Source organism: Pan paniscus, chromosome 15 (genome assembly GCF_029289425.2).
Source record: "Pan paniscus chromosome 15, NHGRI_mPanPan1-v2.0_pri, whole genome shotgun sequence".
In the NCBI taxonomy this organism is placed as follows: Eukaryota; Metazoa; Chordata; class Mammalia; order Primates; family Hominidae; genus Pan; species Pan paniscus.
In genome coordinates, this window is record NC_073264.2 from 102,012,835 (window position 1) to 102,029,147 (window position 16,313).

The 16,313-nt window shown below is 56.1% G+C and overlaps 1 protein-coding gene and 2 non-coding genes across 15 annotated transcripts in view; all 3 read left to right on the forward strand.

Annotated features, from left to right (window-relative positions):
* LOC100983412 (uncharacterized) overlaps nucleotides 1-636 on the forward strand; it is a 34,904-nt gene extending 34,268 nt beyond the window's left edge. For all 13 annotated transcript variants that reach the window (XM_063596134.1, XM_063596137.1, XM_063596130.1 and 10 more), the window contains one exon: nucleotides 301-636. In XM_063596134.1, coding sequence (XP_063452204.1) covers nucleotides 301-388 — 88 coding nt within the window. In that variant the 3' untranslated portion in view covers nucleotides 389-636. The remainder of the gene's footprint in view (nucleotides 1-300) is intronic.
* An 8,021-nt stretch (nucleotides 637-8,657) lies between these two features.
* Nucleotides 8,658-8,720, forward strand: MIR493 (microRNA mir-493). Its single transcript, NR_163070.1, has one exon. It is a non-coding gene; the product is annotated as a microRNA mir-493 (primary transcript).
* A 5,698-nt stretch (nucleotides 8,721-14,418) lies between these two features.
* MIR665 (microRNA mir-665) lies at nucleotides 14,419-14,466 on the forward strand. Its single transcript, NR_163069.1, has one exon. It is a non-coding gene; the product is annotated as a microRNA mir-665 (primary transcript).
* Nucleotides 14,467-16,313: the final 1,847 nt, after the last annotated feature.

A 16,313-nucleotide genomic window follows, 5' to 3' on the forward strand; every position in this document is an offset into this window, starting at 1 on the left:
GAGAAACCAGAGGTTGCCAGTTGTAGGTGGGCGTCAGGACTAGAGTGATGCTTCCAGAAGTTTCTGCAAGTGGGCAGAGTCTAAGGTAGGGCAGGATACACCAGAAGTTGAGGGGCACTAGGTAGACAGGCCGAGCTGGTGGCTGGGTGCTCCCCTCACCCTCCATGCTGCTAGGAGCCCGTGAGCAGGGACTTGCTCTCCTCTCCCTCCCTCCTGGGGCCTGCCTGTCTGTCTGTGAACTCTTGTCGGCCAGCGAGGCCGGGAGCAGGTGGCCTTCATCTGCAACTGTGTCTCTCTCAGCCTCCACAGCCACGGGGACGCCCTGCACCTATTCCCACGGGACAGGCTGGACCCAGAGACTCTGGACCCGGGGCCTCCCCTTGAGTAGAGACCCGCCCTCTGACTGATGGACGCCGCTGACCTGGGGTCAGACCCGTGGGCTGGACCCCTGCCCACCCCGCAGGAACCCTGAGGCCTAGGGGAGCTGTTGAGCCTTCGGTGTCTGCATGTGGGAAGTGGGCTCCTTCACCTACCTCACAGGGCTGTTGTGAGGGGCGCTGTGATGCGGTTCCAAAGCACAGGGCTTGGCGCACCCCACTGTGCTCTCAATAAATGTGTTTCCTGTCTTAACAAAAACTGATGGATGTGCTACTAATATAAGGAGGGGCGAGTGTTGGGCATCCTGTCTCGCTGGGTAGTGTGATGGGTGGGAGGGCGGGGGCCGGCTTGAACCCCATACAGCTGCCAGCACCCTGCCCTGCCCACTGGGCTCTCAAAGGGGAGGGTGGCTCTTGGAGGTCCGGAGGTTGACACGTGCTTGGATGAACTAACATCTGTCTGGTCCCCTCCTTCTACTGATCGTGGGATGCCAGGCTTCTTTCCAGAAGGGACTGTACAGGAGGAGGTGGTGGTGGAGAGGGGTTCTGAGTTGAGCTCACTGCGTGAGTTCCTGGAGCCCCAGAGAGGAAGCTCCCCTGGGGCTCTGAGTCTTCCTCCTCTTCTTCTCACATTCCCCAGGGCTGGGCTGAGTGGTCATCATGCTTGAACTGATGTTGAGCGATGGCCAAGATGGCCCAGCCAGGCTGTGGCTAAACTCATTCCTCAAAATGGCTCCTGAGCAAGGCTCTGTGTGTAGGCTCCTGAGCAGGGCTGCAAAGGTGGAGCCTCAGACCCATCCCTGCCCGCGGCAGCAATGCCGGCTGAGCTGGGGAGGTGAGCCTTGCACCCCTCAGAGTGGCTTTCTGTGAGCAGCTTGTGGCTGGGCTGAGCGGGGGCACTGAGGGGCAAGGGGCCGAAGGGCACTAGACCCAAGTCAAGACGGATCCTGAGTCTGCACACCTGGCTTTGCTGCAGCGGATCATAAGGACATGCTCCCTATGGGGAAGGAGAGACCGACTGCTTTTGCTGCCACAGCCACCACGGCCATCACAGCTACCACGGCTGCCACGGCCACTGCCACTGCCACTACCACCACCATCACAGCCATGGCCGCCACTGCCACTGCCACTGCCACCTCCTCCCTCTCCTCCTCCTTCTCTTCTTCCTCCTCTTCCTCCCTCTTTTCCTTCCGTCTCCTCCTCCCTCCTCTTCCTCCTCCTCTTCCTCCCACCTTCTCTTCTTCCTCTTCCTCCTCCTTCTTCCTCCTCTTCCTTCCTCTTCTTCCTCCTCCTTCTCCCTCCCCCTCTTTCTCCCTCTTCGCCTTCCTTTCCTGCCTTCTTCTCCTCTTCCTTTTCCTCCTTCCCTTTTCCTTCCCTTCTCCCTCCTCCTCCTCTTTCTCCCTCTTCTTCCTTTTTGTCCTCCTCCTTCCTTCCTTTCATTTGTTTCTCCCTCCTCCCCCTCCCCCTCTCTCTTTTTCTTCTCCTTCTTTCTCCTCCTCCTCCTGCTTCTCCTCCTCCTCTCCCTCACAGGGAGGTACCTCAAGAGAACTGCAGGCAAGTCCAGCCGTAAGTGCACAGGACTGAGCATGGCCCCTTTGCTGAGAGAAACAACCACCTTGGGGATCATGGCCATGACCTGGCAAAGGAGACCTGACCCAGCCCCTGATGGAGATGGTGACATGGATGGCGCTGAGTCAGCAGTGAGAAGAGGAGGAGATGGCCTTCAGAGTGCACCCCACCTAGATGAGTCAGTCTGTGCTCAGCCAAGACCAGGCTGAGAGTCCAGGAGAGTCCTGTGTGGTGAGCAGAGTATCAGCCTTTGATGAAGCTCAGGTGTCCAGAGCAAGCCACCCACTGATGTTCCAGAGCCAAGACCCCAGCTCCAGCCTCTGTTGAACCTTGGGCATTCAGAATGAGCCACCCGACTTTTGATGTCCCAGAGCTAAGACTCAGTTCCAGCCTCTAATGAAGCCCAGATGTTCAGAAAGAGGGACCTCCTTGATGTTCTAGAGCCAGGACTCCAGATCTAGCATCAGGTGATGCTCAGAGGTCTAGAAAGAGGAACCTGCTTGATGTTCTAGAGCCAAGACTCCAGATCCAGCATCTGATGCTCAGATATTCAGAAACAGGGACCTCCTTGATATTCTAGAGCCGGGACTCCAGATCCAGTGTCTGATGCTCAGATATCCAGAAAGAGGGACCTCCTTGATGTTCTAGAGCCAGGACTCCAGATCCAGCATCCGATGATGCTGAGATGTCCAGAAAGAGAGAGCTTGATGTTCTAGAGCCAGGATTCCAGATCCAGCGTCTGAAGAAGCTCAGAGGTCCAGAAAGAGGGACCTCCTTGATGTTCTAGAGCCAGGACTCCAGTTCCAGCCTCCAGTGAAGCTCAGATGTCCAGAAAGAGGGACTACCTTGATGTTTTAGAGCCAGGACTCCAGCTCCAGCCTCCGATAAAGCTCGGATGTTCAGAATGAAGGACGTCCTTGATGTTCTAGAGCCAAGACCCAGCTGTAGCATTTAACAAAGCTCAAGTGTCCAGAAAGAAGTGCCTCTTTGATGTTCCAAAGCCAAGATAACAACTCTATCATTTGATAAAGATCAAGTGTACAGGAAGAGGGACCTCCTTGATGTTCTAGAGCCAGGACTTCAGCTCTAGCTTTCGAAGAAGCGCAGATGTCCAGAAAGAGGGACCTCTTTGATGTTCTAGGGCTGGGACCCAGTTCCAACATCTGACAAAGCCCAGATTTCCAGAAAGAGGGTCTCCTTGATGTTCCAGAGCTGAGGGACCTCCGTGATGTTCCAAAGCTAGGACTTTAGCTTTGGTTTTTGATGAAGCTCAGATGTGCAGAAAGAGAGACTTCCTTGATGTTCTAGGGCTGGGACTCAGCTCCAACCTCTGACAAAGCTCAGATGTCCAAAAAGAAGAGTTTCCTTGATGTTCTAGAACCCGGACTCTAGCCCTAGCCTCTAATGAAGCTCAGATGTCCAGAAAGAAGGACTTTCTTGAAATTCTAGAGCCAGAACTCCAGCTCCAGCCTCTGATGAAGCTCAGATATTCAGAAAGGGGGACTTCCTTTATGTTCCAGAGCCAAGACCCAGCTCCAACCTCTGACAAAGCCCAGATGTCCAGAAAGAGGGACCCCCTTGATGTTCTAGAGCTGGAACCCAGATCTAGCCTCTGAGGAAACCCAGGTGTCCAGAACTGGTGAGAAAACCTCAAGCCTCTGGGCTTTCCTGGGCAGGGATAGGTGTGGCCAAGTTTGTCTTGAGACTGGAGAGGGCAGACAACACTCTTCTGTGCAATGGTGGCCTGCAACATTTCTCAATAGTGACACTGGCATAAAGAGGGGTCCCAGTTGCAGGAGAGATGTGGAGAGGGGACTCCTTGTGGGAGGAAGCATATTAGGGAGAACATGGCAGCAGAAATCATGGGTTGCAGATGGGATGCCTTCGATGAAGCCTGCCTGAGGGCGTGTAACACCGCAGCAAAGCGCTGTTTTATGCCTTTTAGTTTTGCTGGACTCATGGCTGGCCACACATCAGCCTTGACCCACAGGGCTGCCAAATTGGCTGGACCCCGGAATGTAACCCAAGCTAGTTTCTGCGGCTTAGCTCCTCTCCCAGTGGAAGGTGCCAAACCCCCACTTGCCAGCCCAGTGTAAAGCTGCAGCCTTGGGGCGAGTCAGATCTGGTTGCCTCCTTCTAGCAATGGAAGTTCATCTAGGTTAGGACTGGGACAGGGCCAGGCTATCGCAATGGGTGTGAACACAGCATGAACGGCAAAGGAGGCCCCCAAATACGTGGGGATATGGATGCTAATGTCTCAGGTGAAGCTGCATTTGGGGCTGCAGCCCTGCCCTGAGCACCTTGACTCTACCACTTGCCCTCCAGGAGCTCCATTGACACCAGACTGTCCATTAAGCTGGAGAGAGATGGCAAGTAAAGAAATAGGCCAGGAATACTGACTTGCTCAGAAGCCATGAGAGCATTACAGGTAGATAGAATCCAAGGGACGAAAAATGTAGACTTGGGGAGGAGAGAGCGCTGAATGCTATTTGGGATGTTTGAGCTCTGCAATATCCAGAATGGGAGAGAATCTGATCTCACCAGTTTTGCCATTCAGACACAGCTATGAGAATGGATCCTAGAAGACGACTTACTTCATTCAGCTGGAGTCTGGAGGAAAAGGGAGCAGCTAACAAGCATTCTTGAAAAACACGCCCTAATGATGCCACATCATTCTGGTGATATTTCCTAGAAACGCATTAGAACTTGGAACTATGCAAACAAGAACTTCTTTGATGAGTAACTGGAACTCGAGACTTGGGATTGCATGAAGGAGAAATGTCATCTTAGAGGACTGCCTCACCGCTCCCCACCCTCATTTGGCCAAGTTATTTTAGGAAATTTCCAAGAACAAGCAATTAGAATCACTCATTGCTGATTTCCTAGAAGTCTCCACAACAGATTCTGAAGCCAAATGCAAAATGGGTGAGCCCAGCTTGTGAGGCCTGTGAAGAAAATGTGAATCCTACTCTATAAAGTCGTTGGCCTCAGGGAGCAAGACTCAGAAGTAGAGCTGCGTTAGGGAAAATGAGGACAGAACAGAAGGTCTAGATGGCCAGGCAGAGCCCCGTGGCAAAGACGAGCCTTGAGATGACTGTGGGCCCTCCCCTGCCGGCAGCCACGGCCTGTCTCAGACTCACTCCTCAGAGCCTGTTTCTCCATCACTCCCTTTGTCCTTCTGCCCATCAGAGGGATGTTCTCCAGGCTTCTGTGTTGCTATCTGGCTTCCGTGGGCCATGGCCTGAGCCAGGCTGTGGGCTCCGGGTGACTGTCCCTGAGGTATGGTGAGCTTCCTGAGTGGTGGCCACTTGGCAAAGTGGGTCCGTCGCAGGGAAGTGGGCAATTACCGGGGGAGAGGAAAATCATGGCTTTCTTGCTTCCCAAGAGGGGCTGAACTGGGCTCCCAATTTCCCTGACACTCCCAGCTCAGCTTGTAGAGGAATCAGGGAATGGAGATGCCTTGGGCTGCAATTTTCTTTGAGATGACTGTAATTTTCCCCTCTTATCCTCACCGGTAGCTGCTGTGGGACAGAGGCAGGCGGGGCTCTGAAAGCTTTTCCTCAAGCTCCCCTTCAGTGCAGAGCTGTTTTCACGTGCCCACCAGCCAGCAGGAGGTTATGCTTCTGATTGTGACCCCCTACTTCTCAGAAGACACTTCGGACTCCGCCCCCGCCTCCATACCCAACAATGCCGTGCGGCATTTCGTGTGACTGAAATGGAAATCCAACCTGGCCCTCGAGGGCAGTGAAGCCAGTCCGAATCGCAGCAGATGATGCCCTCTGCAGAGGCCGGGCTCATGAACGGCCTGGGTGGGTGGAGGTGGGTTGACAGGATGGGGTGGGCAGGGCAGGGGAGTGCAGGACAGTGACCAGCTGGTCCAGAGAGTCCTGCCAAATTCAATCCAGATGTTACTGGATTAATCAGCAAAGGAGGGGGAGCCCCGCCCCCACCCCATGGAGACACTGATGAGCCCCATGGGATAGCTGTGGCTTCCCAGGCAGCCCACGGACCTACAGCTGCCTATCAGCAGCCAGGGCCTTCTGGGCAGAGCGCCTCGGACCCCAAATTGCCCTGGGAGGGTGGGTTTTTGGTGTCAGCTTAGTTCAGCTCAGCTGGCTTTTATAGAGCATGCACTGGCTGGCTCACTGGGGTGATGCTGTTGTGGGGTAGATGAGCAGCAAGGCAGATTCGCAGGGTTGGGTGCAGGCAGCACTCCATGGGGGCATGCACGGGGCCCTTGCTTTTCAAGCAGAGGTGGACTGAAGGCTGGGCTTGCAAGGGGGTGGGCTGGGGTGGGCGCTGGTAGGGTGTTCTGAAACATTACCTATATACCTGCACTTTACAAAGCACTTTATATGTTTGCCTGGTGTTGGCTGATGGTGGAAGGAGTGATTGGAGATGCCTGTCTGTGGCCTGGGTGCTGGTTAGTACCCCCATGTCAGAGGTACTGACCCTGGGCTCAGAGTGGGTAGAGGCTCTCCCAGGGATTCTCGAGTGTCTACAGGGGGACTGGGATTCCCTTCCTGGGACCAGGAGGCGGGGCTCTTCCTGAGATGCTATGGCTGGTGGCCCTCCTCCCCCAGAATCACAGGGCCATATGCTAGGAGGAAAGACCCTGTAAACTCCAGACCTGACCTCCTGGGACCTGGGGTTAGTCACCCAGGTGGGGATTTGCCTCTCTTGCCCTTCATTTAGAATTGGCTGTGAGCCTCTAAGGGCCAGGCCTTAGCCAAAAGCCTCCGTGCAGCCTGGTGCTCCTGCAGAAGTGCTGCCTCTGGAGGGTTTCTGCAACTTGGGACTCCTGGCAGTGGGGCTAGTGTCCTCCATTCACCCCTGCTCCTGCACAGTCCCCAGCACTAGGTGTGCACCCGCTAGTGTGGGGCGAAAGGGCTCCTATGCCCATTAGCTCTGGGTTAGGCTCAGATGTATGTGCCGGGCTCCTGTTATGGGAGGGCTCAGAGCACAGGGGCCCCTGGCCTGGGAGGGGGTAGCTGTGTGCATGTGTGTGGGTGTGTGTGCCTCCATGAGCCTGTGTGTGCCTTCGTGAGCCTGTGAGTGTGTGAGCATGCCTGGTGTGCACGTGTGTGGGCGCGTGTGCCTGCGAGTGCATGCGTATGCAGCTCTATGCTTGTGTGTATGTGCATGCGTGGGAGACAGATGGTGGAGAGCGACTGGGAGTGGGCGACAGTGGATCTGTCCCTGAGCCTACAGCACCCTGGGTGCCGATGCCACATCCACATCCTGCCCCCAGACCTGCTTCCCGGAGTCACCCATGCCTATGCCCCCTGTGGCTTTGCCCATCAGTCCGTCTGTGTGTCCAGGTCTGCCTCAGTGGACAGAAGAGTGAGAGTCTTGGCCCTTGAACCCCTCCTCTTCTCCATCCTTCTCCACCTCCCCCACTGCCTCTTCTTGGCAAAGCAGCTGGAGTGAGACCTGGGCTGAGGGCAAGGGTGGGGGTACTGTGCTCCCATGAGCTGCAGACACCGTCCTCTCACCAGCTCTCCCTCCTGTGTCCTGGAGTGGAACCCACCCCCATTGCCCACCCCTTAACCCCTACCCCCTTGTCTGGGGTTCTGGCCATCCCCCCCACCCCCGCCCCCTAGTCTCCAGCTTCCAAGGCAGCTCCCAAGACAATGGGTTGAGCAAGGGGCAGACTGGGGCCTGTGTCTAGCCCCTCAGCTCCCCCAGCCACTGCGTGGGGCTTCTGCTGCTCTGTGGTGCTGGCTGGGGAACCTCAGGACCAGATGGGGCCTCCCAGGCCTCGGCTACTGCATCACGCTCTGGACAGGGCCTTGGGCCCGGACGACGCCTGTGCCCGCCATGCCCTCTGGCCAGATGCTGCACCCTCCACCCAGCCTCCAGGTGAGTTCTCATCGTGCCCACGGTGCCCCACCCTCCTCGGCATCCAGGTGATGCATCTACCTGAGGTTCCGAATCCAGAGGGGAAATGTTTGCCTTTACACTGCATATTTACACACTGATTTGAATTGAGGGGTTCCCAAAATGACATCAGGCTTTTTCTGAAAAAGTCTGTTTTGCCCGATTGGTTTGCCAGTGAGGTTCAGAGTGGACAAATCAAAATGAGCTGATTCCAGACTTCTGAGGTTTTGACAAGTGCTCCATACCTAGCATTTGTCACATCTATATGCTATAGTATATGCCAGAGGCCACCTCATTGCAACTTTGTAAACTTCCTATTAACTTTTACGGCCCATTTAAAAATGGGCTATGGGAGGGGGAGATCCGTGGCTTTCCAAAATCCCTTCATGGGGTCTGTAAGCAGAAATGTCTGCTGCCCCCTGTTCCAGGGCACGTCCCACTCCTCACTGGCAGGGCTCTTGGGCTCACTGATTGTTCTCTGAGGATCACACAGCGTCGATTTTCTGTGAATGCAAGTGCGTGGGGTGGGTGGTGGGGCGTCGAGCTGAACGCTGGTCTGGACAGGAAAGGCTCCTGCTTCATGTCCCACCTTGACCCTCAGAGGTTTCCAGACCCAGCTCTTGGGCCCTGGCTTCCTCCTCTCCCTCTCGTCTTTGGGGGGGTCCATCTCATGCATGTCTGTTACCATGGACTCCATCATCACGGCTCCCATCACCTCCATCTGGCCTCTGTCATCCTGGGCACAGCATCTCATCTCTGGCCATTCCAGCCTCCATCACCCGCCTCACCTCCGTCATCCTCGCTTCGGGGCTCATTCTGGCCTCCAGGGCTTTGTACATGGTAGGCTTTCATTCATTCGTTTGCACATTCGGTGAAGGTCTACTGTGTGCCAGGCCCTGTGCCAGGCATCGTGTAGATGGACGTTGCCCTTGTGAGTGCACGCCTCGGGGAGACGCACGCCAGCCGGTGGATGGCAGGAGAGCCTGGGCCAGGGCTGGGGGTGGGGGCGTGGGTGTGGGCGTGCGTGCAGAGGAGGGTGAGCTGGTTTCCAGGGTGTGGGATCAGCTGGGGTGGTGGGCAGGGGGTGGAGGTGCGGGCTCAGCTGAGGTCCTGCTGTGTGGAGCCTGGAGGGAGAGATTGCATGTCCCCTCTCTATTCCCCATGGGTCATCTCAGTAATGGCTGCCGGAGTTCAGGGGTCCCTAGATTGCTCCCAAGGTCCTCACTCCCAAGTCCTTGGCAAGATTCCTGTGCCCCAGGAGCCTTTTGGCACCTGAACTCTGCCACCTAGTCTGCTGGTCAGCCTCTGTGCTGCCCGCGTTGGTGGGTGTCATTGGATTGTTAACGATGTACGTTTTGCTCTAAAATGATGGTGATTGAAGATGGGAATTATTTTGTCTGTTGATTTTAATGTTTTCTTTTTTGTGTGTGAAGTGTTTGTTGTGAAATATCTATTTTGGAAGTTTTTAGGTGTTGGAAAGCCAGAATCTGGGGCCCTCTGGTGTCTAGGAAGACCCTGTGATGCCCTGGGGTGAAGGCCTGTGGACTCCCAGGGACAAAACAGTGGACTCTGAGGTCCTCAGGGTCACCTCCCTTTAAGGACTAGAGCACACTCAGTATTCGGGGGCCTCTGTGGTCTTTAAAGATGTCCCATGTTTGCTAAGGAAATGTTACTTTTGCTGGAGGAACTTCTGAAAAATGTTTAGGATTGTTTACCTGCATGTTTTATCTCGTTCAGAATTAGAATTGGTGGCATGTAGATATGCTTCTGGGTCTACCGAGATGAGGCAGGCCTACTGGGTCTCCACCTTCAGCTCAGGACACCCATCCTTCACCTGGGAGGGGCTTGCTTCATCAGATGTTCACAAGGCTGAAAAGTGTCCCAGCCTCAAGTGTCACGTGGAGCCTCTTCCACATGCATCGCCAGAAGCGCCTCCTCCCCCATCACTCTGACCCCGCCCCACACAGACGTGTCACACTAGGCTCCTCCTCGAGTCATGTGTCACATGAGACCCCCCCGTGTGTCACTTCCAGCCCTGACTACTCAGTGTCACTTGGAGCCTTTTGTCCCTCCCCAATGTACCACTTGAACCGTCCCCAATCCATGTGACACACCAAATCTCTGTGTCCCACTGAGTTCCATCTGCACTCGTGTCCACCGTTCCACCCTCATGTGCCACACTGAGTCACTCCTACATCATGTGTCACAGAGAGGTCCTGTTGCCTCCCTTGAGTCATCCTGAGAACCTCCTTTCTCCGCTTTGTCCCATGGAACCCTCTTTCACCCAGGGTTCCTCCTCAGCACCTCATCCACCCGTGTGTCCCAGGGAGCTCTCTTCCTCCACCTGGGGTTCATCCTGAGCTCCTCCTCCTCCTATGTGTCATCCTCAGAGCTCCTCCTCCCTCGTGAGTGTCCCGTGGGGCTCCTTCTCCCCCCATGTGTCATCCTCAGACACTCCTTCACCTGTGTGCCCCATGGAACCCCCTTCTTATCTCATGTGTCATATTGAGCGCCTTCTCCATCCTTGTGTCCCATGGAGCTCCTCCTCCTGCCATGTGTCATCCTCAGCTCCTCCTCCTTCCTGTGTGTCCCATGGAGCCCCCGCCTCTTCCCATGTGTCATCCTCAGCTTCTTATCCCTTCTGTGTGTCCCATGGAGTCCCTCCTCTTCCCACATGTCATTTTCAGCACCTCCTTCCTCCAGGGTGTCCCATGGAGCCCCTCCTCTTCCTATGTGTCATACTCAGCACCTCCTTCCAGCTCCTGTTCCATGGAGCCATTTCTCCTTCCATGTGTCATCCTCAGCTCCTCCTCCCTCCCAGGTGTTCCATGGAGCCCCTCCTCCTCCATCCTTGTGTCATGTTCGACACCTCCTCCACTCATATGTCACATGGAGCCTCCACCCATGTGACACAGATAATTTCTCATCTACTTGTATCACACTGAACGTTCTATCTTTCTTAAGGGTGTCACAGCAAGCCCCACTAATGTGTCACAGGACGCCCCTCTCCCACTCTTGTAGCACACTGAGCTCCTTCCACCACTTAGGTGTCACTCTGACCCTGTCCTCTGCGTGTGTGTCACTAGGAGCCCCACCCATTCAGCTGCACTCTAAGTTCCTCCTCTAATCGTGTGTCACACATGTAGTCTCTCCCCACACTCATAAGTCATACAGAATGCCTCTCCCCATCCACGTATCACATTGAGTCTCTCTTCAACATGTGTTCCTCAGAGCCCTTCCCTGACTCATGTGTCACCTGGAGCCCCTGTCCCTGTCCATGTGTTACACCGAGTTCTTTCCTGCTCATATGTCACATGAAGCTCCTCCTCTACTCACAAGGACCCCTCAGCCCATGCATGTATAACACTGAGCCGCTCTCCCACCCCGTGTCGTACTGAGCTCCTCCTCCACTGATGTGTTGCATGGACTCCTTCTGACCGCTGCCACGTGGAGCCCTCCCTGCACCCTTGTGTCTCACTGGGCATCTCTTCCCAACCATGTGCCCCATGAGATCCTCCCCCACCCACGTGTCACACCAAGTCCCCTTTCTTGTGTTACTCCAAGTCCCTTCCCCCCATATGTCACAGAGAGACTCTTCCCACCCACGTGTCACACCAAGTCCCCTTTCTTGTGTTACTCCAAGTCCCTTCCCCCCATATGTCACACAGAGACTCTCTTCCCACACACGTGTCACACTGAGCCCCTTTTCTGTCTCACATTCCACCTCTCCTTCACTCATGTGTCATGAGGAGCCTTTTCCTTAATGTGTCACCTGAGCTTCTCTCACATGTCACTTGAAGTCCCCCCCTTCCCATGCATCACCGAGAGACCTTCCCCCCACTTATGCATTGCCCTGAGCCCCTCCCTTATGTGACATGGAGCCCCTCTCCACACCCATGTGTCACACCAACCCTCTCTCCACTGATGTCACACCAACCCCCTCTCCACCCATGTGTTACATGGAGCTCTTCCCCCACCCGTGTGTCACACTAACCCCCTCCTCCACCCATGTGTCACACCAGCCCCCTCCTCCACCCATGGGTCACACCAACCCCCCCCTCCACCCATGTGTCACACCAACCCCCTCCTCCACCCATGTGTCACACCAACCCCCTCCTCCACCCATGTGTCACACCAACCCCCCCTCCACCCATGTATCACACCAGCCCCCTCCTCCACCCACCTGTCACACCAACCCCCTCCTCCACCCACGGGTCCCGCTAACCCCCTCCTCCACCCATGTGTCACACCTAACCCCTCCTCCACCCATGTGTCACACCAACCCCCTCCTCCACCCATGTGTCACACCAACCCCCTCCTCCACCCATGTGTCACACCAACCCCCCCTCCACCCGTGTGTCACACCAACCCCCTCCTCCACCCGTGTGTCACACCAACCCCCCTCCACCCGTGTGTCACACCAGCCCCCCCCTCCACCCATGTGTCACACCAGCCCCCTCCTCCACCCATGTGTCACACCAGCCCCCTCCTCCACCCATGTGTCACACCAACCCCCTCCTCCACCCATGGGTCCCACTAAACCCTTCCTCCACCCACCTGTCACACCAACCCCCTCCTCCACCCACGGGTCCCGCTAACCCCCTCCTCCACCCGTGTGTCACACCAACCCCCTCCTCCACCCATGTGTCACACCAACCCCCTCCTCCACCCATGTGTCACACCAACCACCTCCTCAACCCATGTGTCACACCAACCCCTCCCCCACCCATGTGTCCCACCAACACTCTCCCCGACCCATGTGTCACACCAACCCCCTCCTCCACCCATGTGTCACACCAACCCCCTCCTCCACCCATGTGTCACACCAACCCCCTCCACCCATGTGTCACACCAACCCCCTCCCCCACCCGTGTGTCACACCAACCCCCTCCTCCACCCATGTGTCACACCAACCCCCTCCTCAACCCATGTGTCACACCAACACTCTCCCCGACCCATGTGTCATACCAACGTCCTCCTCCACCCATGTATCACATCAGCTCCCTCCTCCACCCATGTGTTACAGGGAGCCCCTTCTCCCTCCATGTGTCTGTCAATCTGAGCCCCTTTTCCATTCATGTGTCACTCTGAGCCTCTTTCCCACCTCCATACCCTCCCGCCACCCCTACTTCTTAATCTTTAACCCCTTTCCCTAAAGGTTTCCCTCCATGGGCTCTTTCAGAGAATTTTATATTATCAGGTCATTTATTCACAGATATTTTTTGACCACCTACCACGTGCCTGGCTGTGTGTCCCTGTGCATGTGTGTTGGTGGTGTGGATGGCTGGAGAGTGTAGGACGAGGCAGGCAGTATGGTGGTTGAGAAAGATGTCAAAGAACAAAGGAAGGTGTTTTGGGGGTACAACTTTATTGAGATGTAATCCACATACACACAATCCGCCCATTAAAGCTCACAGCGAAGTGTGTTTTAGTTATTCACAGATATCTGCAACTATCACCATAATCAATTTAAGATCATTTTCATCACCCCCAAAAGAACTCCAGAGCCTTCAGCTGTCACCTTCACCCTACATGCACACCCCCCAGCCCTCAGCAACCAAAAGTCTACTTTCTGTCTCTGGGAAATTCTTGAAGTGCCCCTGGACTTCATGAGTCCTCACTGGGTCCCCAGAGGTGCCTGTTGCAACCCATTTCACAGACGTAGAAGGCAAGGCTGGAGAAGTACCAGGGAGTCAAAGCAGTGGATGGGTGGGGTCGAGTCCCCGATGTCCACTCACAGACCTGGGTCAGAATCAGGCCTGTCTCCCCCTTCACCTCCCCGCCCTCCGTCCCTTGGCCTGGCTGCACAGTCACCTGGGGGCTCTGTGGGGCTAAGGGAGGCCCAGGCCCTGGCCATAGGAGGCAGGTAGGGCAAGGCTGGGCAGGGTGGACAGGTACCCCAGTGCTGCAGGTGCCCAGCAGTGGGTGGCACTGCCTAGGCTGGCTGTCCCTTGCTGTCACTGCTCTAACCACTAGCAGCAGGCGTCCCCTCTGCCATCCGAGCGCTTGCACTGCGCTTCCGGGAGGAGGGTTGCGGCCCGTAGTCAGTAGTTGGGGGGTGGGAACGGCTTCATACAGGAGTTGATGCACAGTTATCCAGCTCCTATATGATGCCTTTCTTCATCCCCTTCAACCACACGCAGCCCCCGGACCCTCCTCTGCACCCTTGGCTGCACGGGGACGCGTCCTCAAGTCTGCTGCTGTCCTGCCAGCCTCTTCCCGGCATGCTCCTTGGGCTCTTCTCTCTCTCTTCTGCAGCTCTCTGAGTTCCTGGAGGGGAGGGCCTGGGGCTGGGCCATCTCTGAGGCCCCTCCTTGGCAGGGAACTATGCCCCTGGTGGGACACCCCCTGGGCTGACTCCACAGCCAAGGGCAGATAGGCCGGAGGGGGAGTTGGGTAGCCCTGGGGCTTCTCCCACTGAGGGGCTGGGGCTGTGCTCCCACACAGAGCCCTCCAAAGGGACCCGGCCCACAGGATGGATGGACAGACATTGGAGAGATGGTGCCCCTTTGTGCCCAGGGCGGAGGGGGTGGGGCTTTGGCAGAGCAGGGCTGGCCGTTTCTGTGCCCCAAGAGGAGGGTCTCCTGGAGGGGTCTCCGCCTCTACCCAGGACTCTTTCATGACCAGGAGGCTGAGGCCCCTCACAGGCGGCTTCTTACTCTCTCCTTAAACCTGTTCTGGAGACATTTCCCCTCTCCCCAAGGATTCCCAACTCTGGGTCCCCAGAAGCTGTCAGCTGGGCTCCCTTCTTCCCCTGTGCCTACCCTGCTCAGGCTGGGTACCTGAGGGTGCCCAATGGCAACATGAGCAGGGGGCACGGCCGTGGCCCCTGGTTCTTGGACCTCTGTCTTCTGCCTCTCTGACTAACTCAGGTCCTGTGCATGGCAGAGGTGACCCGCACCAAGCCCTGTGATATTGGCATCATTAACCCCATTAACAAGCCACGACAGCCAGCCCAGGCATGAGCATTGGGGCAGCAGGGCAGCGAGTGTGGGGAGAGAGGCCTTGCAGTAGCTGAGGCCATTAGAGAGGACAGGAGGGTGCAGGAGGGAGCACCCTCACCTCTGCCCTTCCCACTCACATCCCATCTCCCCTTCCTCACCCCTCCTTCCCCATGCACCCCTTCTTCCTATAGGAGGGAGCACCCTTACCTCTGCCCTTCCCACTCACCTCCCATCTTCCCTTCCTCACCCCCCCTTCCCCCATGCACCCCCTCCCTTCCTGGTCTACCCCTCAGCTTCTGTGGTGTCAGGATGGGTATGCTTGTCTTTGTTGATCTCAGATAGGTGGACAGGGGTCTGGACGAGGCTTACTGTTTGGGTCTGAGGTCAGTGCTCATGGGCTTGGGCTCTGAGCGGGTGGGTGGAGCTTGGGAGTAGGGGTGATGGCTTCTATTTGTTGTCTTTCTCTTTTTCACTTTGGGAGCAACCGGGGTCACCAGGTGGGCAGGAGGGGACCTCATGTCTCTGCCCTGGGCAGATTGTTAAGATCTGGTCAAGCTCCTGGCACAGGGGCCGGAGTCCAAGGCCCTAACTGGACCTGGGGCCGCCTGCAGGAGGGATGAGCGATTCCGGACCCGAGCGGTGAGTAGCCCTCAGCTGCCTGGGTGGTGTGCTGTTGAGTGTTCCAGAAACTGGCCCTGTGTGCACCAGGGCTGGAGGCTGGCACTTTGGGCATCTCATGGGGGTGGGCTGGGTCGGGAAGGGAGGTTGATGGACAAGACTCAGCAGGAGTGGAGCTCAGGGCTCCCTCCATCCCCTGACATCAGTGACCTGGGGGTGGACAGAGAAGGTGGAAGATGGGTGCATTTAGTTGTGGCCTGCCAGGTCCCATGGGCCTGTGTGCCAGTGTCCGCGCCAGGCTGGGCTGTCTGCTGTTCAGAGGAGTTTTCACCTTTTTTTGTGGTGGCCATGATGTCATAACCCAGCATGACATTTAACATTAACCTTCCTTTTTCTTTCCCCAGGAAAAAAAAAGGTTTGTATTATTTTTCTTTTGAATTTTTTATTTCCATAGGTTTTGGGGAACAGGTGGTGTTTGGTTACATGAGTAAGTTCCTTAGTGGTGATTTGTGAGATTTTCGTGCACCCATCACCTGAGCAGTACACACTGAACCCAGTTTGTACTTTTATCCCTCACCCCCTCCCACCCTTTCCCCGGAGTCCCCAGAGTCCATTGTATCACTTTATCAGTAGTTCTCCTCTGCGCCTGGGGGCTGCCGCTCTTCTCTGTAAACTAAACCTGCTCCGGCTGGGTGGGGCAGGGGAGCCAAGGAGGCGAGGTCCTCGCTGTCTGCTGGTGTGGGGGGCCGTGGCCACTCTAGCACTGGGAGCCCCCTAGTCAATATGTGTGTGTGTGTGTGAACTGTGGATAAATACGCTCACCTTAGCGTGTGTCTGGATTCCCCCACTGTAGGGCACGGGTGATTATTGCTGGTAAATTCTCTGTTTGGCCTTACTCTGCAAGGTAGTCCTGTTCGTCCCTCCA